At 34.8% G+C, this 25,116-nt stretch overlaps 1 protein-coding gene across 6 annotated transcripts in view; it reads right to left on the bottom strand.

The window, feature by feature from the left end:
- The window catches only part of SMARCAD1 (SWI/SNF-related, matrix-associated actin-dependent regulator of chromatin, subfamily a, containing DEAD/H box 1), a 76,501-nt gene that overhangs the window by 23,960 nt on the left and 27,425 nt on the right, over positions 1-25,116 (bottom strand). For 4 of the 6 annotated variants that reach the window (XM_040625228.1, XM_008707155.2, XM_008707157.2 and 1 more), the window contains exons 6-10: positions 20,936-21,039; positions 12,922-13,023; positions 11,757-11,838; positions 9,928-10,319; positions 1,210-1,409 (exon numbers count right to left, since the gene is read on the bottom strand). In XM_040625228.1, coding sequence (XP_040481162.1) covers positions 1,210-1,409; positions 9,928-10,319; positions 11,757-11,838; positions 12,922-13,023; positions 20,936-21,039 — 880 coding nt within the window. Of the gene's footprint in view, positions 1-1,209; positions 1,410-9,244; positions 9,462-9,927; positions 10,320-11,756; positions 11,839-12,921; positions 13,024-20,935; positions 21,040-25,116 lie in introns of those variants that run through there. The other 2 variants (XM_040625229.1, XM_008707159.2) reach the window with 2 other exon arrangements.

Consider the following 25,116-nt stretch of genomic DNA (forward strand, 5'->3'; position numbering starts at 1 on the left):
TCCCATAGCACCCTAGAAGGGCACAGAAAAGATTGTAGCTTACTATTAAAGGCCAGTAACCATACCTTGACTTTTCATTAACCAATGATCAGCAAATATGCTTTGATCATTAACTAGAAAAATGCGAAAATAAGTAAATAAAATCATCAACTAAGGTAATTAATTTTAATGAGGCCCTAGTGCTAATTTATTAAATACCTATCAGAAATATTCTGAACAGATGTAACTCATTTTTAATGTTGCATAACACTACATAGCATGGCTATACCGTAATCCAGTCTAACTATTCATACCATAATTCATTCTATTCTGATTTTAGGAAATTGGATTGTCTCTATGTTTTTGTCACTATAAATAGTATCACAGTAAACAATTTTATACATTTCTTAAGAAGGAAGTATTCTAAATAGTTCTGAGCCCCCAAACCACTTAAAAATAAACTTTTAAGGGAAGTTCAAAACAATCTCCCCATCCCAGTATCCCAACACCATGCAAAATGGGGGTAGTTCACAATTATAAAATGACATTTTAATATGTACTGGTTGTTGTATGAGGTTTTTATTGAAAATAATTTAGTGTCTATTTTTTGTAAGAATTCTGACAAGGCATTTCACTGACAGCAGTTCTGGGAAATACACTTTTTATAATCCTTCCTTATATAATCTATTTAATAAGTGTCCTTTTCATTTCTAATTGTGTCTACTCCAAAAAGAGATTAAAAAATATGGGCTTTTTAAAGCATTTAAAACATTACATCACAGATACAGGATAGTCTAATCATTTCATTTTATTTATGACTAAAAAGAAATTGAGCTAAATTTTTTTCATTGATGTAATTAAGCAGCTGACTTTCTGAAGCACCATACTGTGTAAAGGGATAGCTAAAACCAGCTTTTCAGTTTTTGTGATTATATATGAAATTATCTGTCATGAGACAAGGAAAACAGGTCACATAAGATCATAACATTTGCTCCCTCTAACTTATGATGATATAATGGAGTAAAATACCCGTGGCACGGTGGGGGGGTATTGATAAAAAACAATTCCTATATCACTTATGTGTCATTACAGGAAACCTGAGGCTTCCCTCTAACATTAGTTTTCATAAAACTTCCACATTTAAGTTCTCTAGGCACAACACAGAAATAAGTTCAGAATTTTTATACAGCTGAGATAAAGGAAGAAACAGGTAAGTACAACAAATATTACCTCTGGTTTAGAATGGAGGGTTGTTCTATGTTCCATCCACCTCCATTTCCAGTGAGCATCGTAACTTGTTTTGTCAATTTATTTGAAATGTCTTCACATTTGTTCATAAGTCTTATAACTACATCCCTTTCCTGGATCAGTGTTTTACAATGCCATATCAAATCTTCTGATAAGCCATTAGTTTTGGACATCTTTGTGAACTATGGCATAAGAAGAAAAATAATTTAATAGTTCAGACCTAGTAAATAAAAATCCAGTATCAATTTCTTTCTTTCTGAGGGAAAAAAATTTGTTAATTTAATTAAACTTTTACTAATGACATTAAATCAAGTGCTAAGAGAAGCTTTTCTTCACGTCTACATTTGAATTTCCATGCTTCTCTTTGATAAGTCAAACTCACCATATTGAAATAAAATCTATCTTTCTCCCCAAAACGCACAATCTCAAGTTACTTCGCCCCTAGTAGCTGTTCTCTTATAGAAGAAACTCTCAAGTAATCATTAATGTCTTCTATGAAGTTTTGTTTTAAAAAAATCTCAGATTCATCTTTATCACCAAAGGAATGGCACCAAGTATAATAACTGTATACCTAAAATCTCGCCTTCATTTTCGTCCCTTCCCATGACTATGACATATTATGTTTCAGAACATATGATCACAGCGTATCTAAATTCACAGAGAAGCTCAAGTAATAGAAATCCAACACTTACGGGATATACAAGATAAGTTCATAAAAAATGCATTATAATGATATACTTTTTTCATATCTAATCTAGAAAAGGTTGGAAAGAAATAGAATTTCCAATCTATTCCAAAGCAGGATTAAAAAACAAAACAAAACCTTACTAGCACTTCACAAAATGGCACTGTGAAATAGTTACTTACACACGATTTTACATCTTCAGAAGGGCAACATTAACAATCACAATGTGATCTCCCACTTTGTGCTTTCCAGGGAAAAGATTTATAGACAAACACCAGGATATATAAGAATCAGTGCCTTGAAGATTTTAAGGAGGTTCTGTTAGAACTTTTTTTTAAAAGATTTATTTTGAGAGACAGAGAACAAAAGCAAGGGGGATGAGCAGAGGGAGAGGGAGAAGCAGACTCCCCACTGAACAGGGAGTCCGATGCTGGGCTGATGCCAGGGCTCGATCCCAAGACCCTGGGATCATGACCCCAACCCAAGGCAGATGCTTTTTACCAACTAAGCCATCCAGGCGCCCCTCTATTAGAACTTCTAATTAAGTATTTTTAGGGTTCCTGGGTGGCTCAGTTCATTAAGTGGTCTGGCTCTTGATTTTGGCTCAGGTCAATGGTCTCAGGGTCCTGGGACCAAGTCCTGGGATCAAGCCCCAAGGTGTGCCACACCAGAATTGGGGCTCTGTGCTCAGTGGGGAGTCTGCCCGAGGATTCTCTTTCCTTCTGCCACTCCCTGCCATTTGTGCTCTCCATCTCTTTCAATAAATAAGTAAATCTTTTTTTAAAAATAAATACATTTTTAAATGGAACTCTAAAATTATAGATCAGAAACCCAATCTAATGCCTGTTGGGGGTAAATGTGTAAATGTAGGTTTGTGATGTGTACGTGTGTAAGAGAACAAGAATAACCAGGAAATAAAGAAGAAACATGTACTGTGTACCATGTATGTGCTAGAAACTACTAGATAGCTCTTTTATTCACTAGCTCATTAAATCTTCACAATAAACGAAGATCAATTCACCAATTCTGGAAGAATAAACCAAGGTTCAATTTCCAAGGTCATCAAGTAGGGTAAGATTTCAAAGTCCATACTGTTTTCTTTTCACTAAAATTAGTACCTCCCTAAGTTTAAAACAAAACAAAACAAAAAGACCTTAAAAGTTTAAAAAAACAAAATTTTTTTTCTGTAAACATCTACCATTTACTATATTCTAATTTTTTAGAAAATAGTACACTGGCTGGTGAAGACACCTGATACGTAGACACAGTCCCCGTCCTTATGTGGTTTATAGTCATTGGGCAAGACACGCAACCCATAATTTTAAGTGTAACGGCTTCTATTACAAGGGAAAGAACAAAATTTCATGGGCACTTCCCAAAGAGACTAATATAATCTAGGATCTAGAAAGTTCTTTCAGAGTAATAAGGCCAAAAATAAGAAAGAACTATTATAACCCAAAGAAGATCAATTATGTCAGAATCTAGAGAAGAGATAAACTAACATTACAAAAAAAGAAACCACCAGACATAATCCTCCTGATGAAAGAAAGTATCAACAACCATGTACAGGAGTGGTAGGAGCATTTAACCTTCCAGTTGTAATTTTACAGAAAAACCTGATCCAGAGGAATGTGTTAAACTATACCAAGGAGGTATAAGCAGAAAAATATAGACAGGGAAGCTGTAGAACAAATGATCCAGTTCCTTCACCAAAGATATTAGAGGAAGAGAGAGGGATGGGGAAACCTATAGGTTAAGAGACTTGAAGACTGATATCAATCTCAGTATGTGGACCCTATTTAATGGATTCTAATTCAACTTACTCAGAAAAAAAATTTATGGCATTTATTAGAAACAATTTGAACTCTGAATGGATATTTTCTAATATTAAGGAATTATTGATGATTTTTATTAGGTGTGACAATGTAGTTTAGTTTAAGGAAAAAAATCTTTTTTATATATATTTCAATTTTTATGGATAAAATGAACTCTGAGATTTGCTACAAAGTAGTATGAGAAGGAAGGAGGTGGATGAGGATAAAGATGAAAAAAGATCAGACATCAGCCAGGAACCGAAGAAGCTGATGAGAACATGGCGGTTTACTACACTATTCTAAGTTGTATGTTTGAAATTCTTGTAGGGGAAATGAAGGAGAGTACAGAAGGTAACTCTTATTTCAGGATACTGCATCAGATTGAGTTGGTTACTAAGATTTTTAAATGAACTTGACATTTTGGTTATTTCTGAAGTCAAAATTTATCTTCCTGGCGCTTCCTATTGTCCCTACCCTTCCTCCCATATAACCCAACCGACATTAGAGATGATCCAAATTATTGCTGCTAGTTTAGAATTTAAATCTATCTAGTAGTAATACACTGTCCATGAATGTAAAACGCCAGATTTTCAAGGAAAAAGTTTCACTAAAAGACAAAGTAGTTAGGATTTGGTCCAGTTATGAGTTAACAGTAAACCCAAATCAGGGGTTTAAATAAAACGTACGTTTATTTCTCTTCCATGTAAATGAAGACCTGTAGAAGCACTTCAGATTTGGTATGATGGTTCCCAAGTCAAGGATTTTTCTACTTTGTTGCTTCACATCCTCAATATGTGGGGTTCCTGCCACCGCAATGACATCTTAATCAACAGGAAAAAGGGATCCTATTAAGGACACTTTCCAAAAGTCTAATATACTTCTGCTTACATCCCATTGGACAGAATTTTGTCAAATTACCACAATGAAGGCTGAAAAACGTTGTCCTAATTGACTGTGGGTAATGTAAACAGCCATAAATCTGTTTAAAAGCCCAGAAGGAGTTTTAAAATAAAGAAAAACTTACCCAAAAAAGTTCCATTCAAGAAAATTGTTAACAGTTTCTTAGCATTTCACTAGTAACATACACAACACTTCCCATGCAAAATATTGTGGATATCTGCAGCTAACATTTTCTAAGAACTGGGCAACTAAATGGGCGTTTACTCCATTTAATCCTTAGAAGTCCCACCGGTCAGTACCATGATTACACCCATTAGAGATGAAGAAATGGAGAATAAGAACTTGCTGAAGGTCAGATAAACTGCTGGAAATGTCAGAATTGGGATGCAAAGCCAGGTCATCTAGCTCCACTATATAATTCACCCACCTCTACCTCTTACTATGTACTCATAAAACCAAGGGAATAAAGAGGCATGCGTGAAATTCAGGAAGAAGAGATCCTACGCGAGAGAGACAAGGATTCCTGAGGATGTCAGGGAAATGAGAGCCCAAAGCCACAGATGAATAGCAGGCCCAAAATCCAACCAGTGCAAACCAAAGCAGGTCATTAAGATCCTGAGGAGACTTTCTTAGGAAGATGAAACTGATGGAATACCTGAAGTGCCTAAAAACTGAGGGGAAATTTAGACAACTGAGGAAAATTTTAGAGTTGAAATAATAAATATATAGAAAATTAAGCAAACAGAAAAATCAAGACAACTAATACCTAGAGAAAACAAAATGCTAAGCTAAGAAAGGCATTTATATAGTGACAACAGTGTAGATAACTAAACAATGATCTTCAAAATTATCCTATTACTAACTTCTATTAGTAGGACCGGGGAACAGGAAATGGGCATGGGAGGTGAGACTGACAATGAGAGTTAATCTCACCACAGTGTTATACTGTCATGTCAACAAATAAGACTTAAAACAAAAATAAAAAATAGCTTTATGCTTATATTACCTAGAGATATGGAAATGATAAGAATCAGACAAAAGAAGTGAGAGCAGTTATTTGCAGTGTGGGAAACCGGCTGGAGAAGGGGATGGATATGGATTTTTGGAGGGAACAGCATGTAGAATTATTTAACTTGCTAATCTAAATACATAAATAATAAAAATCAAAACTTAAAAAAATCTCAATACGTAATTCCACAATATCTTCATTAGTGGTGTATGTTTTTGTGTGAGAGAGAGAGAGAGAAAGAGAGACAGACAGACAGACGGGCCAGCTGGCACTAAGGAAATATGTAAGAACACTCCACTGTTGTTACTGTTTTCTGAAGACAAAATGCATGTAAGAATCCTATAAATTACTTAGCCTCAACAAAAAAAGGATTTAAGAAATGTAAATACTCTGTAAATACAGGATCTGCTAGTAAATCTAAAGTTTGCTCATGAGCATAAAAAATACGGTCCTATTTATATAATATGAAATATACAAATCGACACACAAATAGATGCTCAATACAGTCTCAGGTGGTGCGTATCTTTGGCAGAATTTTCGCTTATTTTCTTCTTTGTTATTGCAGGTACTGTTTTATTTTAGACAAAGAAAAATCATTCCTCAAAAAGTGATAAAGCCTTTTTTTCTTATTTTTCGGGTGGAAGGAAAAAAAAAGAAAGCAATTCCTACTTGCTGGATAATAGCGTGGGAAAAAAAAGAATATCAATATGGCCCTGATTACAATCACTTTGATTTAAAACTCAAGTATCACTCTAAAGACTTTTCTTTTAACAACAGTCACAAATTGAAGTACCTCTCTCCCACCACAGAGTGTCACTCTTACAATACAAATATTTTTGAATTTGGATAGGAAGTGGGGAATTGTTTAAAACCAGATTTACCCCCTCACCTAACAAGTAACATTTTTGAGGACAGAGTCCTAATCCTATTCACAGATATAAATACATGGCAGCAGCCAACAAAGTGCTCAAAATGCATTTATAATTTTTTTATAAATGTTTATCAACTAACACAAATTAAAATGCTGAATTTACTGAAAATCATCCTATCAGGAAGTAACAGGCATTACAATGCTTTAAGTGACAAACTTAAGCAGTTTATAATAACAACTAGGAAAACAAAGTAAAAAAGAAAACGGGTGGTCCAAGTTACTAGTAGGCGCAAACAGCACAATGAGGAGCATAAAGTGTTTCTGACATGAACAAAAAACCTGGGTTATGTGGTTAGCGATCAAGAAAAACTGCATCTACACCAACCTAAATGTTAAGGAAGTAGATGCATATATGAAAAAAGTTCTTAGGTTGAGTTATCCATGAATGAGTAACTCATGAATCTTGCTTTGGTCAGCATACATCACATCCTGATTAAAGTATAAAGATGCAACATCATAAGATTATCACAGATGTAACAGTGTCCCCACCCTAATTTGCACAAGGCTAAACAAAAACTCAGTAAGTGGTTGGTGAACTGATGCTATCAAATGCGTGAAATCTGGCAACTAAAATCCCAATTTTACCACCTTAACAGTAAATGTTAAACTGACATCATTGGCTTGCTGTATTTCCAAAGTCTCAGGATTTGATGTTGTGGTTTCTTATAATAAACACATACTTTACTACTATTAAGCAGAAAAATAAGATGGAAAAATTATGAAAAAAATTTGACAAACAGTATTTAAATTCTGATTCAAAGAAAACAATAGGTGTAAAGCTGCAAACACAAACACTCTCATACACAATGCACTTATTTTGTTAAATAAATTTTACTCATGTAAAATAGGGTGACTAGAATATCCTACAGCATTTAATGTTTAAAAATTGTAATTCTCTGACAAGGAAAGTCATAACTGAGGTACTTTTCTAATTTTGTTTTAAACGGCACTGCAAACATAATTTTCACATTCAAACTGTTTTTATAAGACAATGAAATACTAATGACTACATTTAACCTACCAATGTTATAGACTTCAGTTTCAACAAAAATTGTAATTAAAACGTATGTGTACTTGATTTGTTGGCTCAGTATGCATTTTTAAATGAAATATAAATGACTTCTGAAGTTCTGACAAATTCCCCAATCCTTAAGACCAAATAAGCTTCAACAATGTTAAGACTTTACTAGACATTTACATGCTGTTCTTAATATACAATGCCATGTAATTTTCATCAAAGTATGACTGAGTGTCATAATTAAATTTTCAACTAATTCTCACAGGAATTTCTAAAAACAGTAGCTATGAAAACAAAAGTAAATGTTTTCTCTTTTGTTTCTTTCTGAAGTTGTTTATATGTACATTAAACAACCTTTCTGAATAATAGGAAAGGAATATATCATATACAGTTTTTTACTAGGATGTACATTTATTTTTACCTTTGATGATTTTAAAATGAAATTGTTCTCTAAATCAGTCACACCGAAAATTCTAAAGTGATTGAAAGTAGAAGCTTAAAGTTCTACACAAATTAAAATTCAAAGCTTATAAACACAGATGTGCCAATGTTAACTGTTCATTTCCAAAAACTCTTCATTTACCTACATCTTTCAGGACAAGTAGCAAGTTTACTTTTTAAATGTTACATAAAATAACCAACATTTAAATAAACAGCTAGCAAAAAATATCATCTTTGTGTTCAATTTTTAGAGAGGGGGAAAGATACAGTAGATTTATGTAGGCAAAGCATAATCTACAAAAATTTCATGTTGAGACTAATTTAAACTACGCCATTAATTAGTAGGGGAAATATGCTTTCTACACGTTAAGTTGAATATTTTTAAAAAGCATCTGGCACATATAAGTCTGGTATAATTTACTTTTACCATAAGATATTTGAGCAAGTAGTTACAGTTACTAAATACAGTGGTGTAGATAATTGCATTCCTTATTAAATAAATTAGAATCCCAACAAGCCTGAGCAACTGACTCTGCAATAACATAGGAGACCATTAAAGATTAAAAGAAAGAAGAAAAGAATGAAAAGAAGAACAAGAAAGCCCTTCAGCAAATACTTCAACAAATAAATCACTCAGGCAAAGCCGAACAAGTTTTGAAAGGACCTGCTTTAACAGATGTTCTCTGGAAAAGCAAAGGCTTTAGGCAAAAAGAATGGCTTTATTTATTTTATTTTTTTAAGCTACGAAATACTAGTAATGTTGTTTCTTTATTTTTCAAATATCTTAATTTTTAAAAAAATGCTTTTTAGAACCACTGTTTAGGGACCCTCCCATACTACCAGTTTAAAGACACTTATTAAGGGAACTTATGCTCTTACAGATTTGTCACAAGTATAAAATTAACCACAAAACAACTTTACTCTCTAAGATAGGGAATAAATCTTCCTTAACATTTCTAAAGCTTCAAGAGGCACTTCATCTTCTAAAGCTTCTAAATCCATATTGCTTTCACAGCAGGGCCTGTATATAACTCATGCTATAAAAGCCCACATACTCACAAAAGTCAAGGCAAAATTTAAAAGACAGAGTTCTTATCACTCTGTATGAATAAAATTTGCTCACTGCTGACACTTACAAAACTCAAAATACAAGTATTTTGGATAATGCTTGTTTATAGGAAATCGAATTCCATAAAATGATCATGCAAATTGTACTTACCAGTTACTTATGCCTTCCCTTCACCTAACGCTTGAATCCTAGGCTTCACACACTTTTCTATCTTTTCCAATTAAAAACGCTGCAGCCTGCTACATGCCACAAAATGGCCGTGTTGTTTAACCAAGAAAAACATGTTAGAGATTGAGCTGTCATTTTTCAAAGAGAAAGAAAATAAACTCTTGCTTCTTTTGTAGTGAAGCATAAAACACTTAGGCTGGCATTTTGAATCATGGAGCTCCCCTGGACGTTGCTATTGCTCTTCAAGTAGCTGTAGTAAAATTTCTGCCACATTCTTGCTTTCTGCATGGTGTCTCAGCATAACAGATCAGAACAGGCTAGCAAACAACTCCTTCCTAAATGTAAGCTCTAATTTCTTCTTCTGCAGTGAAATGAACCAAGTTTCTATGCAAAAGAATGAGTGACAGTATGCCCAGCCAATCAGCTTGGGGTTTTTCAGGAAAATCACCCCTTAATTCATTCAAAATTAGGTCATATGACACTATTTGAAATACTATTGGCTTACAATGAAAGTAATGTTTGCCTCTACACAGGATAAGGCCACCCATCTATGCTTCCCTGGGCTGAAGACACCTTGACTATAAACGGTACTGTGAGTTAAACACACACACACACACACACACACACACACACACACACGGGAAAAAAAAATAATGTAGCCTCACCAGAGCTTCCCAACTGTTAAAGGGCCGGAGTTCTGTTATCTTCTGAGCCTTTTTCTGAGAACACTGAGGAATCAAAGTAAGTTCACCAATTGAAGCATCTTGAAGAAAGTGAAGGATTTTACCCTTATAGCCGTCCTCCATCACTTCTTCACCGCTACTGTAGTCCTCGTCTAGTGAGCTACCCACATCAGAGCCCGAATCGTACTCAGAGTCTTCAATAACTCTCTTAGGATTAAATACATTTTTTTTACGTTTCTTGTTAAAACCATTTTGTGGTTTCATGGAACATTTCTGTTTCAGTTTTGTTTTAGCTGCATTTTTAGGGTAATTCTGACTTCTTGAAGAAGCTTCTTTTCCATTTGGAAATTCACTTTGTGAAGCATACTGCATATCTGTGTAGAAAGAAAGACAAAAATGACTAAGATATAAATTAAATATAAAAATATAAGCCCTCAAATAAGATAAAAAATTACCTAAACATGTTATTTTCCTTTCGAATACAGAATTCAACCATAATTTGTTAAATCTTGATATGATTTAAAGAGAAATATTGAAGTGGAAGTTGTACAATGAGTTGAAATAGTTTCAAAAACAGATGGTAACTTTAAAAAAAAGAATAAAACCCCCATTTTCTAACAAAGGTCCTGAGAATACAAATGGCAGCTGCAATTCTGTGAGATATCCTAGGTGCTACTTAGTAGCAGCCCCATCTCCATGCCAACACTGACGTATAGCAAAAACATGTTCACCTAAATTAAAACCATCCCTATTATATTAATTTTCCATCACCATGTCCATCTGTTGAAATATACTATTATTTAAAAACACTGCTACTTTATCACTAGTTAACCTATCATACTCCATAGATTTCTAAGATGTCTGTGATTGAAGAGAACTCTGTTATTTCTTACCAGTTAATCTATAACACAATACTTTACTGTTTAGAATGTTTGTTTTACTTACTCGAAGAGCTCTCAGACATACACACTGATTACCATACATTCATTCTTGTACATACATAAAAGAGAAAAATAAATTGGATAAGGTAGTCCTCAAATTCTTCACATTCATAATCTATCTCTTTTGAATCATTTTCAGATGCAGAATTGGTGATATTGGTGGCTTTCTTTCTTCCACACAGTATCACTCTCTGTGCCATCAAGAGCGCTGGTACTAAGATATTTCTTAAAAGAACTTATTAAACAACAAAACCAAAAACCCTAAAGCCACTGTACTGGGCTTTTTAAGCTGGTTTTGCAATCAAGCAGGAATCAATCAGATCAGCTCTTCATAAGGATGTTACATGTGATTCAACTCTTCTTCACTACTTCTCCTCTAACATCTAGTTCTGAAAGTTAAAAGTGCTCCAGTACAGGTTTAGGGACTTTCTGCCATGCCAGTGAAATTCATCTTTTAGGTTTTTGATACTGGTGCTTCTGATATTCATGTAAGACAGCAGGCTAGGATACCTACTTTACAGTGATTATAAACCACCAGCCATCCTAAAAGCCATCCTGCGAGCTGCTAAAATACAAAAAATGTTCCTTTTATATTCAGTAAAACATGGCAATTTAAAAGTAGCCTTAACTATCAAAAAAAAAAAAAAGCCAAATGGAAAAAGATATTTACTATTTCACTTTACACTGCCATTAAAGAACAGGCCAAAACACTTGGAAACTGGTCATTTAAAAATTTTTTACATCATTATTTCCAAGATTTTTTATAATCCCATTTTCTGATTATTAGCTAATAGGTTTACATTTTCTTATATACCAAAATACAGAACATAACAGGAAGTATGTGTTTTCCAGGACAGAAGAGCTAATTACCTTGGTCTTCTGCAAACACTTTTAAAGATTCTAAAGCTTCTGTGTACATCCATTCATGTTCCTTGAGTACTTCCCTTAGTTCCTAGAAATAAGTCATTGATCTTTTTATTAAAAATCTAAAATTAACAACTTGTAAAAAAAATTTTTATGCTCTTTTAAAATTAAGTAAATCACTTGAAAATTCGTATCTGATTATTTCACATGTTTATATGCAGCTTTAAAAATGCTTTCTGTGTATATAAAATTTCACCTCTGCGAATTTGTAAGTCTTCAAAGGAAAGGAAGCTAGACTTTTTCTGCATTTCTACTCTCCCTATGAAGTGCTCTGACCACAAGAGGATCAAAAATGTTTCTTCAATTAAACTTCACCATGCCGCTAGGCTTTTTACAAACTGCCAACTTCAAAACATAATAGTTTCAACACATGTAAAGAACCAACATAACAACAAGATTTTGCATTTAGCTTATCAGAACTCAGATGTACTACCTGTGCATACAGCTGAATAAATCAATGCGAGTGTGAATATATTCTAAATGTTAAACAAATAATGTGCTTCTCCACACAACAGGTGATTCGAAGAGAAGCAAGCTTGGCATGAATCTTTATATATAGACTCTGGAAGTATTCTTACTACTTAGCAAGTAGAACAAAGCTTATAGAATACTAAAATACTGAAATGCAGTATTATACTTTAAAATTCTTTTTTTTTAAGTTTCTTTATTTTTTTAGTAATCTCTACACCAAATGTGAGGCTCGAACCCAGGATCCTGAGATCAAGAATCACGCTTTTCTGACTAAGTCAACCAGGCACCCCTAACGCTTTAAAATTCTTAACAAAAAATTTAAAGGACAAGATATGAAAAAAGCTGAAACAGTTGACTTGGCTTTCTACATATTCACATTTCATATATAAGTCCAAATTGTTATGTTTATTATGATTATAGTTACTATGCCGATACAGTTAGCAATTAAGGTAAATAAACACCGTGAAGAATTAACAAGCAGTATAAAAGTATTTTATAATATTGATAAAGGAGTATATTTAACTAGGAAAACGCAAAACACACCCTAAGCTTTTCCAGTTTATCTCGAACACTATTTTGTTGTAAATATTTGTACCAAATATTTAGTACACAGATTAAATTTCTGTCTACAACCACCTACCTGTTTATCAAAATTGGGAAATTCCTTTTGCAATTTCAATACAATACTTTCTTGTTTTTCCCAATTATTACTAGATTCTGCAGACTCATTTGACTCTTCTCCCTAATGGAAAGAAAAAAGAACCATTTAAGGAGATATTCTACAATGTTAACAGTCTTAAGACAATTACATTTCTATGTGACTTGATTTGGAACTTACCGCATTAAGAAACCAAAAATGTTTCTTGTTTCTTGTGAAAACGGACAAATTTCTATCTTTAAGGATAAAAAATACGGCTACTTTATGATCACAAAAAAACCTAACTGCCTATGCGATAACCCCCACTTCATTCATAAAGCATTCAAAATGAGATAAATCTGCTAAAAGACCAGAATGTTCCTCAAATTACTCTAAATAATTCGGTATATTGAAGTATATTTGCTAATGGCAAATAAAAAAAATGATTCAAATATCTCATCTTTGCTCACAATTTTATACCTCTCTACAAATTTCAAATACTGAGAAAAAAAAGTTTACTTTTCATTTGGTACTGATTCACAGAATGGCTTGAGTATTAATTGTTCAGCCATAACATGAGAGTAACACGATGATAAAGAAACTTACGTGAAACCAAAACATTAATCTGGCAATAATTATAGTTACTCATACAATCTCTTTCTTCTTTGTCACTTAACTTGACTTAAAGAAACTGGTTAAAATTCCACATTTAAGGGGCACCTGGGTGGCTCAGTCAGTTAAGTGTCCGACTCTTGGTTTCAGCTCAGGTCACGATCCCAGGGTTGTGGGATCAAGCCTCACGACAGGCTCAGTGGGGAATCTGCTTGAAATTCTCTCTCTCCCTCTCAAAATAAATGAACAAATCTTTTAAAAAAAGATTCTTGGGTTCATGCATAAGAAAAATCTTGTATCTCAGTCAGTCAAAAAACATTTTTCTCTAATTCTGCTTAGAACTGTACCACATGCCATATAATCAAGATAAAGAAAAATATAGCCTCCAGTTTTCTCTTCTACCTCCTTTCTTATCCAACAACTAAATGTTATTTTTCTTTCCCCACACAAAATAGAAATACTAAATTGTGACTGATACCTCTGCTGCACAAAGGTATATGATGGAGTTCCACAAGACAGATGCAAATAGAATATCATGGAAGTCAGAAGTAGGAAGAAGAAAACTGCATGTGTTTTTAGAATAGTGAATGGCCCATTTGGGTTGAAGCACAGAGACTATGGGTAGGCTACAAGGCTGAAAAATCAGAGCTAATACTGCATTTGGCCTGGAGCGCGAAACTAAGGTCAGCCTTTATTAAGAAAGCAAAAGATTTTGAGCTGGGGAATAAAACACTAATATGTGGCGAAAGCATTTCAAAGCCCTCAGAAATTCATACTGCCATCCTCGCTTAAATAGCTGAAGACACTGAAACTCCAGGAACAAACCTTTTAGAGGTCACAGATAAGTAATAACTATCTGAGGCAGGAACAGAAACTTAGGTGTCTAACCGTACATTGGTGTTTTTCTACTATGCAAATGTTTCCTAAACCTTAGTCATTCACAGAGCACACTCTCTGTTTTAAATATATCAAATGTCCATCAAAGAATGAATGGATAAACTAAGTATATACATAAAATGATATATTATTCAGCCTTAAAAAAAGAAGTACTGGGGCGCCTGGGTGCACAGTCGTTAAGCGTCTGCCTTCGGCTCAGGCTGTGATCCCAGCATTCTGGGATCGAGCCCCACATCAGGCTTCTCCACTAGAAGCCTGCTTCTTCCTCTCCCACGCCCCCTGCTTGTGTTCCCTCTCTCGCTGGCTGTCTCTGTCAAATAAATAAATAAAATCTTTAAAAAAAATAAAAATTAAAAAAATAAAAATAAAAAAAGAAGTACTGATACTTGCTACAATGTGGATGAACCTCCAAAAACATTATGCTAGGTGAAAGCTAGACACAAAACATAACATATTGTGTGCTTTTATTTACATGAAATATCCAGAATAGGTAAATCCATAAACAGAAAGCAGACTGGTGGCTGCCCGGGGCTGAGGGAATGAGAGAATGGAGAGAAATGACTTAAAATGGATGGCATGCTATTATGAGGTGATAAAAAGATTTTGGAACTAGATAGGGGTGGTAGACTGGCAATGAACTTTTCATTCTAAAATGGTTAATTTTATGCTATGTGAATTTTACCTTAATAAAAAAAGTTTGACATTTGGAAAGCAGTAAAATATCTTTTGCGAATCAAATATATGATAGCACAAATTAAACATTCAGAAGATGGTATACCTCTCATTTGATGTCTGCTCTCAGATTTAACACTTCTGCCAGCTCTGCTAATCCCTGGTGACTTAAAATACCTATGCAATCCAGTGGTTACACTAGAGCTTTAGAGAAGACAGGTGATACACAGTTTGGGCCTAAATCTGTTTCTCAGTGGTCAGTAGGGTTATAAATTAATCTGTGGTTATTTTTCCCATTCCAGAATGCAGAACTGGACCAGACATCTTTAGGACTGGCAGCAATCTCATATTAGCTCCTTGGCCTGTAGAGTAAGGGCCATTATTGTAGGAAAAAAAACAAATCCAAGTTCCTAAAACTAAGGAGGGGGTAGAGGGGGAGCAAGGGGAAGAGAAGTACAAACAGCAGCAATACCATATTCCTGAAGGAAATGAGAGATGGCTATCCCCATCCCATCCCAATGTAATGGGGCTCCTTGGCCTATACTAAAGCTGGATGATGGGTTTTGGGGGATTATTTCAGGTTATCATAAATGAAGAGGTGATGACCCCAATTTTAACTACCATACCAGATGTGGTGTTTTTACTGGAGCAAATCAATAAAACTGTGCAGTTATCAATCTGTCGGATGCTTCGTCCCTCATTGCCCCCATCCCAATTAGAAAGGACAAGCCAAAGAAACTCGCTTTCATCTGGGCAGGGTCAGTGATAAATACACCTTCACTGTTTTTAGGGCCATGGTAACTCTCCTGCTCTTTCCTTATACAGTATTCTAGGACTGACAGTCCCACACAGTCCACAGAATTCACTTCAATCATCTACACTAAAGACATCACACTGACTGGACTTGGTAGGCAAGAAGTAGTAGGTACCTTAGTAAGATACATGCATGCCAAAGAGTGGGAAATAACCCCCCCTCAAATTCTGGGGACCACCACTTTCATGAATTTTATGGGTGATCCAATCTGGGGCATGCTGCAAATGCCATTCAAAAAAAAAAAAAAAGGAAAGAAAAAGGGTATATACTGTTTAACTCTATGGAAGAAGCACAACACTTGGTCGGCCTCCTTCAAATACTGGAGGCAAGGTATACTTCACTATGGTGTGTGCCGCTTAATCCGTTTACAAGCTAACTCTTAACACTGTCACAGTTATGAATGGGGCCCACATTAACAGAAAACTCTGTAGCAGGTCCACGATACAGTACAAGGTGCTCTGCCGCTTGGGCTTCATAACCAACAAGCAGATGCAATGTTCTCAAAGAATCTGTGGCTCATAAGGATGCTGTACGGTGTCTCTAGAAAGCCCAAATAGGAAGATCACAGCAGAGACCCATAAGCTTTTGAAGCGAGGTCAGATGTCCTTCTGCTGAAAACTACAGTCTGTTCTGCTACATGACATATGTGTTTCCAAAATTACTGCACTGTGCAAAATCATTAAAATAATAAACTACAGTGTTTAAGAAAAATCACGTTAGAGGCACAATATTCAAAAACTTCATCAGTGACACATTAAAAAAAAGAGAAAGGATCCTTAAAACAGGGTAGCACAATTTTACATACTTTAAATGGTAAATATATATATACAATAAATATGAACTGAAGTCTGCTTGGGGGTGTTAGCCCTGGAAGGATTGTAGCTTCTGAGTTACTGTGAAGTGGTAAAAGGGTTATCTGAAAATGAACAAATATGTTAACACCAGCTATGGAATGCCATGATTCACTGTCCTTGTGTTATCTCTGCTATACTGGCTGAAAATATAAGAAATTATAAAATAAACAAATATATATTTCTGCTCCTTTACTAGCCCTTCCTTTTATTCTAATGCTATCCATATGTTTGTTTGGTTTTTTTAAACTTATTTATTTGGGGGAGAGACAGCAAATACACGTGCAAGCCAGGGGAGGGGCAGAGGGAGAGACAGAGATCTTAAGCAGAATGCACCAAGCGCTGAGCTCGGAGCCCAATGTAGGACTTGAACTCACAACCCTGAGATCATGACCTGAGCTGAAATCAAGAGTCGGATGCTTAACTGACTGAGCCACCCAGGCGCCCCCGTCTCTATGGTTCTAAATTCAACTGTATGCTATTCATGATTCTTACTACGTTCAGCATTAAAGCCATTATTTTCAAACCAGTACAACTGTTTTCAGTAACACTTAAAACACCTGCTAACTTGATGTGTTAGGCCTTTTAGTCTTCACCATCGTCATCACCTTCTGCATCCATATCCACATGGCCAGCAGCAGCAAATTACCGCAAGAGTTCTGTGGTCAGATGATCAGAGTGGGACCTGAGCTCTTCAGCATCTCCAGTTTCTACTTCCTCAAACCCAACCTGCTTTCCTAAATCAACAGCTTGTTCTAGGTTTTAAAAACTTCTCTAAAGAATCAAAATCTTTCAAAATCACAAATAAGTAAAGGAGAGTTTTCCACCACACATAATGCAAACACTCTTTTATCACTCCAGGCTTTTACAATGGTAGCAATGAACATTCTGATGTGCAATCTATTCCCAAATTCTATAACCACATCTGCATTCTTTCAGTAATAGCAATTAGCATCTTAAATGCTCACTTTAAACAGTAAGCCATAAATGCTATAATTACATTTTTATCACAGGGCTATCTCAGACAGGTGGTCTTCTGAGGCAAAAAGAAGAAAATGGGGTTGAGTTCAGTTTTTGTAAATAGGCAGGCTTGATGATTAAGAGTTTTTAAGGAAAGTTTTTTCATTTGTTTTTGTTTTTACAATAATTCTCTTGCAACAAACAAGAATTTAGTAAAAATATCAATGCAGATTTGGGCAATCCATCCATTTTTCCTATACCTGTAGTGAACTCTAAGGCTGACTTTATGTCTTTTAAAAGGCTCAGCTCAGTTTGGTGAGTAATAAACTACTACTGGTTTTAGCTCTAAGTCTCTACCTGGCACGAGTGCTGAACATCACAGTAACGCTATCTTTCAAAGCCCTAATTCCTGTTTTCTGTCTTTCAAATTTGAGACCTGGAAGGCAGGCATTCATAACAGATACCTGTTTCATCAAAACTGAGAGTTTAATTTGGTGTACAGTTGCTTCCTTTAGCTTACCTGTATATCACACCTGGAAAATTCTTTTGCAGCCTTCCCATCCGCACTCATCACTTGTGTGTGACAGTTGATGGCTTAGGAATTTGCAGCACTGTTTGAAACTACTGAAGCAACCACTAGTGGCACCAAAAGAAGCTACTTCTGCAGGATACAATTATTTCCTTACAAAGGCTTTGTATATAAAGATCCATACGGAAAAGGTTGTTCCTGACTTTTTCACTCTTTGATCTTTAATTCAAACACTCAACAATTTTCTTTTCTCCTATTTCTTTACGCCTATCCTTACCGACTTCCCAGCATTTCATGACAGTCCAGAAGTATTGTATTTGTGGCACTGTCTCTGATGCTCCACAATGTGGATTCCTTTATGCCTGTTGCTCAGGATATAGCACATATTCTCATTTCTTCCCAAATGTCTGTTTCAAGCTTTTCTTCAACACTTAAACTTTCCTTTTCTATGTACTGCCCGGTATTTTTGACCGAGAGTCCTTAGATATGTTTGGGATGCTGAATAGGTGCTTTTTTTCCAAATAGAAAAGTTCACCAATGTGAAAGAATAGCAAAATACCACCTCATGGGATAATAAACATGGTAAAATGAGGAAGCCAGTAGATGTCTGGGGTGCGTGCATTTTATGTATTCCTATGTGGCCCAGTGCAGCTGGGTACAGTGTTCTGTGTTCACCCAGAAATTCTCATGAACGAAACAGTACATAAGTAACACAAAATTTAGGTTACACTAAAATTGCTGTTTAACATTTTTTACTGCACTGGAACAAATTCACATTTTAAAAACCGAATGGACTGATCTCTTTTTGTGAAACAATTGTTGGCTTGATAGGGAGTCCTGATAGGAACAGAATGGTTGACCATGGGACATCAGATGACCATGAGACCTGAGCTGTTACATGATCTTACGATCTGATCTACCAAGCCTAAAACTGAGCATGAACGGCAGCAACCCATCATCAAAATGGCAGACTGAAACTGAACTTGAGCACGTTCAGGAGGCATAAGTAAGTTGCACGTACAGCAGTCCCAGATTCCCATTGTACCTACTTCTGCTTTACTGCTACCCCTCCTTCAACCAGTATCTATGGCACTTTTGGGAATTCTTTATAATCAAATAAAATGAGGGAAAACCTTGAACTTTTTTCAAAAGGTTTATATACTGTTAGAAGAAGCCCGAAGTGAAGTAAATAACTGCTATGATTTAACCTCATTTTAAAGAGTAGCCCTGTGCACAATGTTGGGCAATACATCTTATGTCCAATTTGTATAGAAAGAGATGGCTAGATGTATAGAGCTATGATATATTATGGACAGAAACCAAGAAGGAGAGTAAAAGATCAGAGACCAGAAGTTTGGGAAAGAGGAAACTAACATATCATATACAGATATACAGAAAACCTAATTCACATAGTACACTGTGACACCATAATGTTCCTGACCAGGGACCTACGAAAAGTGCATCAATGAATTCATGCCCAAGTTCAGTGATTTCACCATGTGCCTCAGTACTTAGAAGCAGCAGGCTTATAGAACAGTGGTACCACTTAGTGAAAATTCAGCAAATGATCTTATAGAAAACACCCAAGACTGATGTGTTATTCAACAGGATGTACGAAGAAAGTAAATACTTTGAATCAGCAATCAGTATGATGCCATTTTCCCCACAGCCATTATATATAGATCTATATAATCTGGGACTAGTGTCTTACACTACAGCTGTTATACTACACCTGAAAAACCCACTCACAGAATTTTTACTTCCTATCAGTATTAGTTCTTCAGAAAAAATGTTTCTATGTAGGGACATTAACAACAGTCTCATTAAATTAGGGTTAGAGATTGCCCCCTGGCTACTTTGGGCTTCTTATACCATTAAATTATAGGTTAGGGGCGCCTGGGTGGCACAGCGGTTAGGCGTCTGCCTTCGGCTCAGGGCGTGATCCCGGCGTTGTGGGATCGAGCCCCACATCAGGCTCTTCCACTATGAGCCTGCTTCTTCCTCTCCCACTCCCCCTGCTTGTGTTTCCTCTCTCGCTGGCTGTCTCTATCTCTGTCGAATAAATAAATAAAATCTTTTTAAAAAAAATAATAAATAAATAAATAAATTATAGGTTAAAACAAAAAGTTACTACACTAGTTGGGGTAACTGATTTTGATTTTGATTACCAAGAAGAAATTGTGCTGTCTTGAATGCAGACAGGAAGACTATGTCTGGTTTCACTGGGAGGCCTCTCAGTAGTTCTACTCATAAAGTAGAAAGTTAATGGAAAACTATAGAGTAACCCAATAAAAGCATAACTGTAATTATTTTTAGATAAGCAGTTAAATATCAAAGATGTCATCTAGAAGAATTATAAATAGCTACCACTGAGGAGGAGGAAATGGTGCTGGTGGTGGTAACAGCTGTTTTTCCCAAGTGTTCAACTATATATTAAAAGTATATTTTCCCAAAGTTACTTCATCATGCCACTAGAATATCATTAATAATTGATTTTATAACTCAGAGATAAGCAATTAATACCAGATAAATTAAAAAGAAAGCAAGAAGTCGTAAAGGAAATGCAAACACATTCTGATTTGGTTGTGAAAAAGGTTGATTCACATAGGTCTAATATTCACAGATTCAAGATATTCTATGCCTAACAGCTGATTTTGATACTGCAATTCAAATGTAACTTACATGATCCAGTCTTTTCTTTTTTATAGACTGATCATCATTAAATTCATCTTCCTCATATGGCTCTGAAGAAGAAGATAATTTTCTTTTCCTGGGTCCACCACCTTCTAAAACAGAGAAGAACAATCAAAGTCTGCACAGTTATTATAAGAAGCATTAATGCAAAATAAAGGCAAAAATGTTATTACAATGAATACATGTGTAGACAGTTCTCTTGACATCAGGTCCAATGTTATTTCTTCTACATATCATGTGTACTCAAAAAATGTCAACTGAATTAAAGGAAAAATAGAGACTCTTATCAGTCTTTCAAAAGTAGAAATCACTGTAATAATGTTATTTGTAAACCATCATGTTATTTAACAATAACATAAATCACTAAACTGACGGGTAATTCTACAGAGCAATATTGAAAGGAAAGGGTTCTCCCCAGTGACTGAGTGTTCAGCAGTGAAAAAAAAATGAGCCCTATCAAGTACAGTTCATTGAATACCATCACTGATACCAATAACTGTTTACTATGTACCAGGCTTTGCAAAGGGCTTTTATTAACCGTTGTTTCATTAATCTTTCACAATACACTTACAAAGTAGGTAACAGTCTTTCTCATTTAACAAATGAGGAGGAAGTGATATATAGACAGCTCAAGCGATTAATGCTCTTAACCTAAAACCAAGAGAGTGTAACACAGAAGCTGTTAACAGCGATAGAAAATTTACATATTCTGTCATAACTGAAAGAAAAGCTCAAACTACACGATCTTAAGAAGCTATATTACAGGGGCGCATGGCTGGCTCAGTAGGTAGAGCACATGACTCAGTCTCAGCGTTGTAAATTCAAGCCCCACACTAGGTGTAGAGACAACGTAAAAATAAAATCTTAAACAAAAAAAGGAAGCTATATTACATATTTGTACTTTGAATACATTTATCTATTTCTTACATACTTTTACTTTCAGAAAGCGAATTCCTCAGACATACTTCTGTGCTAATATGAAACCATCTGCTAAAGCTTACGAAAGTACAGTATTAAATCAGTACCCTAACTTTGCTGTTAGAAATGAAACTTGTAGAATTACAATATTCAAACTAAATATAAACATGACAGCTTTTAAGCTGAAAGCCTAAAAATTTTATAGTATAGTTGTAACAAAGTGAGCAAATGTTATTAACGTTTTGAAGTATAATTTCATGTAAGTGTGAATGGTTAAATTTTTATCTTCCAATTTATTTCATAAAGTAAATGTGCATTCTGCAGAAACCAACTAATTCCCATTATCCACTTTAAAAAGGGGTTATTACCCATCTATTTATTGGGGTAGGGTGAGCAGAGTTAGTAATAGTCTAAGTCTGAAAAAAACTTCAAACTAGATGATTTATGCCATGTCACCTAGACAGGTTTCTTTCCTAAAAGAACAAAAACTTTGTTTTGTCAATAAAGGATTCTTCAACCTTAATTATCTGTTTAAACATCTTTCCTTTTTGTTAATATTATGACACCAAATATTTACATGTATTTAAAGAAGCTACAGGCAAAAAATTTGAAAATGTGGGGGAGAAAATGCAAATCTAAAATTTTACTACGAAAAGGTTACATAACAGCACACAATGCTGCCTACATCTACATCTACTCTATTTATAATTAATTAAAAATTTGGATGTATCTGTGTTACACTGTGCTCACCTCAAGTGTAGCTACCGTTTGTCACCATACAATGCTATCACTGACTATATTCCCTGCGCTGTGTGGCAGTGCAGCGTAAGGCACAGTTGTTGTATCACTGTTGTACACCTGAAACTCATGAAACACTGCTATACTTTAATAAAAAATTTTTTTGCATATATCCAAAGAAAACAAACTAATATTTTCCACTGAATATCACTTCCAAATTGTGTTTCATAAATTCCCATCTTTTACTGGGAGCACCCATCATCAATTTCAGAAAAAAAAAAGTTAAAATTGTACCTCATACCCCAGATGAAAATGAATTTCATCTAAGTTCAGTATTTAACAATAAAAAATAAAACATAAAACTGTAAAAGGAAAATAGACAACACATATAGGCAGTTCAACAGGAAAAGAAAATGAAAAGATGCTAAACTTCATTAATAATTAAAAAACAGGTAAAATTTAAAAATACCAGTATTTTCATCCATTAAAAAAGAGTAGTAAATAGCCACTCTAAACAGACCACAGGCAACAAGGCACTTTTAAACATTATGCATTGTCATGCCCTTTCTGGAAGGCAATGTAAATAATACATCTCAGAATTTTAGATTTCTTTTAGTCCAACAATTCCTTCTCTAGGAATTTATTCGACAGAACTGATGGAAATGTGTGCTTAAGTATACATACAAGAATTCTGTCTAAATGCCCAGAATATTAAACAAATCAGAATATATGCATAAATCCCACTCTTATAAATAAGGTAGACTTCTAACAATAAGCATGGAAAGATGTCTCTAATAAATGAAAAGGTTACAAAGCAGAAATATAAAAGGATCACAATCACCTAAAAATGTTTTGCTTATTTTTCTACAAACATAGAGAAGTGGAAGAAATAGCTAGACTCCTGACAACACCGATAAATTCTTATTACATTTTAAAACAGGGTAAAAACTTTGTATATATTTATATATATATTATTTTTTGTTTTTGTAACCTAGTATCCCTAAACGAAAACTTTCAGAAAGCAGTGCATAAAAGGTACCCCTACTTTTTAATATGTGAAATATTATCTGTTAAGAGATTATAACTTGTGTTAAAACCAATATCCAACATCATGATGTATAGAACGGTCCAAAATACCTTACAGATATTTAAAAAGGCCTTTTTTGGGAAAACTATCCTAATATATCCAAAATAGTTTCCTGTCTTAATGATACTGTATATTGAAGGCTATCTTATGTTGGTGAGGCAAAGCTGTCATTCTCTCCATCACCTCAGAAGTGTAAAGTACTAAAGATGAAGATGAAGATGACTGATACGACAGTCTAGTCCATTCCAAGATGAGGCATGGAAGCCTACTTTAAAAACAAGAAAACCCTGATTTCTTCTTTCCTTGTAACTTCCCACTTGAAAATATTTTTTTTTTTATTATTACTATCATTAAATAGGCTCCATGCTGCGCATGGAGAATAATGCAGGGCTTGAACTCACAACCCTGAGACCAAGACCTGAGCTGAGATCAAAAGTCAGACCCTTACCCGACTGAGCTACCCAGATGCCCCGAAAATATTTTTAAATAAGAAATAATATCAGTGTACAGTGTAAGAATGAGAAGAAGAAAAAAACTCAGATGAAGTTCAAATTTAATGAGGATTGTGAACTCCATGAAGGCAAAGGTTTTGTCCATTTTGTTTCCTTATGTATCTTCAATGCCTAAAATAGCATGTGGCACCTAGTAGTAGATGCACAATAAGTATTTGTTAAAATAATGAGTAAGTTGAATGATATAAGTTGCTTAAGAGAAAAAGACTAGACACAATTATGGAATAAAGTTTTTTTCTACATAATTTGGAAAGATTATCAAATGCTGAGATATCACAAGAACAAGAAAGTATATGTAAAATTTCCCAAACCATTCTGCAACTCAGCAAATGTTCAAGGAGTCTACCATTTTTCAGAAACTTTTACAATAAGTGTTAGGGCTATGGTAATGAAGGAAATACAGTCAACCTTCTCCTACACCATTTTCTATCAGATGGCCCGTAAGAACAAACGACTGCTAACATAGTACTTCTTATGTGCCACACACTACAGGAAGAAATTTATATTAACTTTATCACTTTTTCACAACAAACTATGAGTTCAGTACTATTATAACACTACTTTGCTGCTAAGGAAACAGAGACATGGAAGAGTTAGGCAACACTGCCCAAGGTCACACAGCTAGTAAGTGGAAGAAAATGAAGAATCTTAACGTTCTATGTAGGTAGCACCCACACAACACCATACTATTCCCTTGCTCAAACTGAAGAAAATGAAAGATTTAAAATACTGCATATGAATGAAACAATTTCATCTTCGGAATGCACTCCAATAGAATCTACTTAGTTCATGGTAAAAGTGAGGTAGATACTTGTTGAAGAGGGGTGACAGGCCCATGGGAACACACTATGCGATCTTCTATTTTGGCATATATATTTTAAAGTTTCAAAAATTTTTAAAAAGCTAAAAAATCC

This window comes from Ursus maritimus, unplaced genomic scaffold (genome assembly GCF_017311325.1).
Source record: "Ursus maritimus isolate PB19 unplaced genomic scaffold, ASM1731132v1 scaffold_8, whole genome shotgun sequence".
NCBI lineage: Eukaryota > Metazoa > Chordata > Mammalia > Carnivora > Ursidae > Ursus > Ursus maritimus.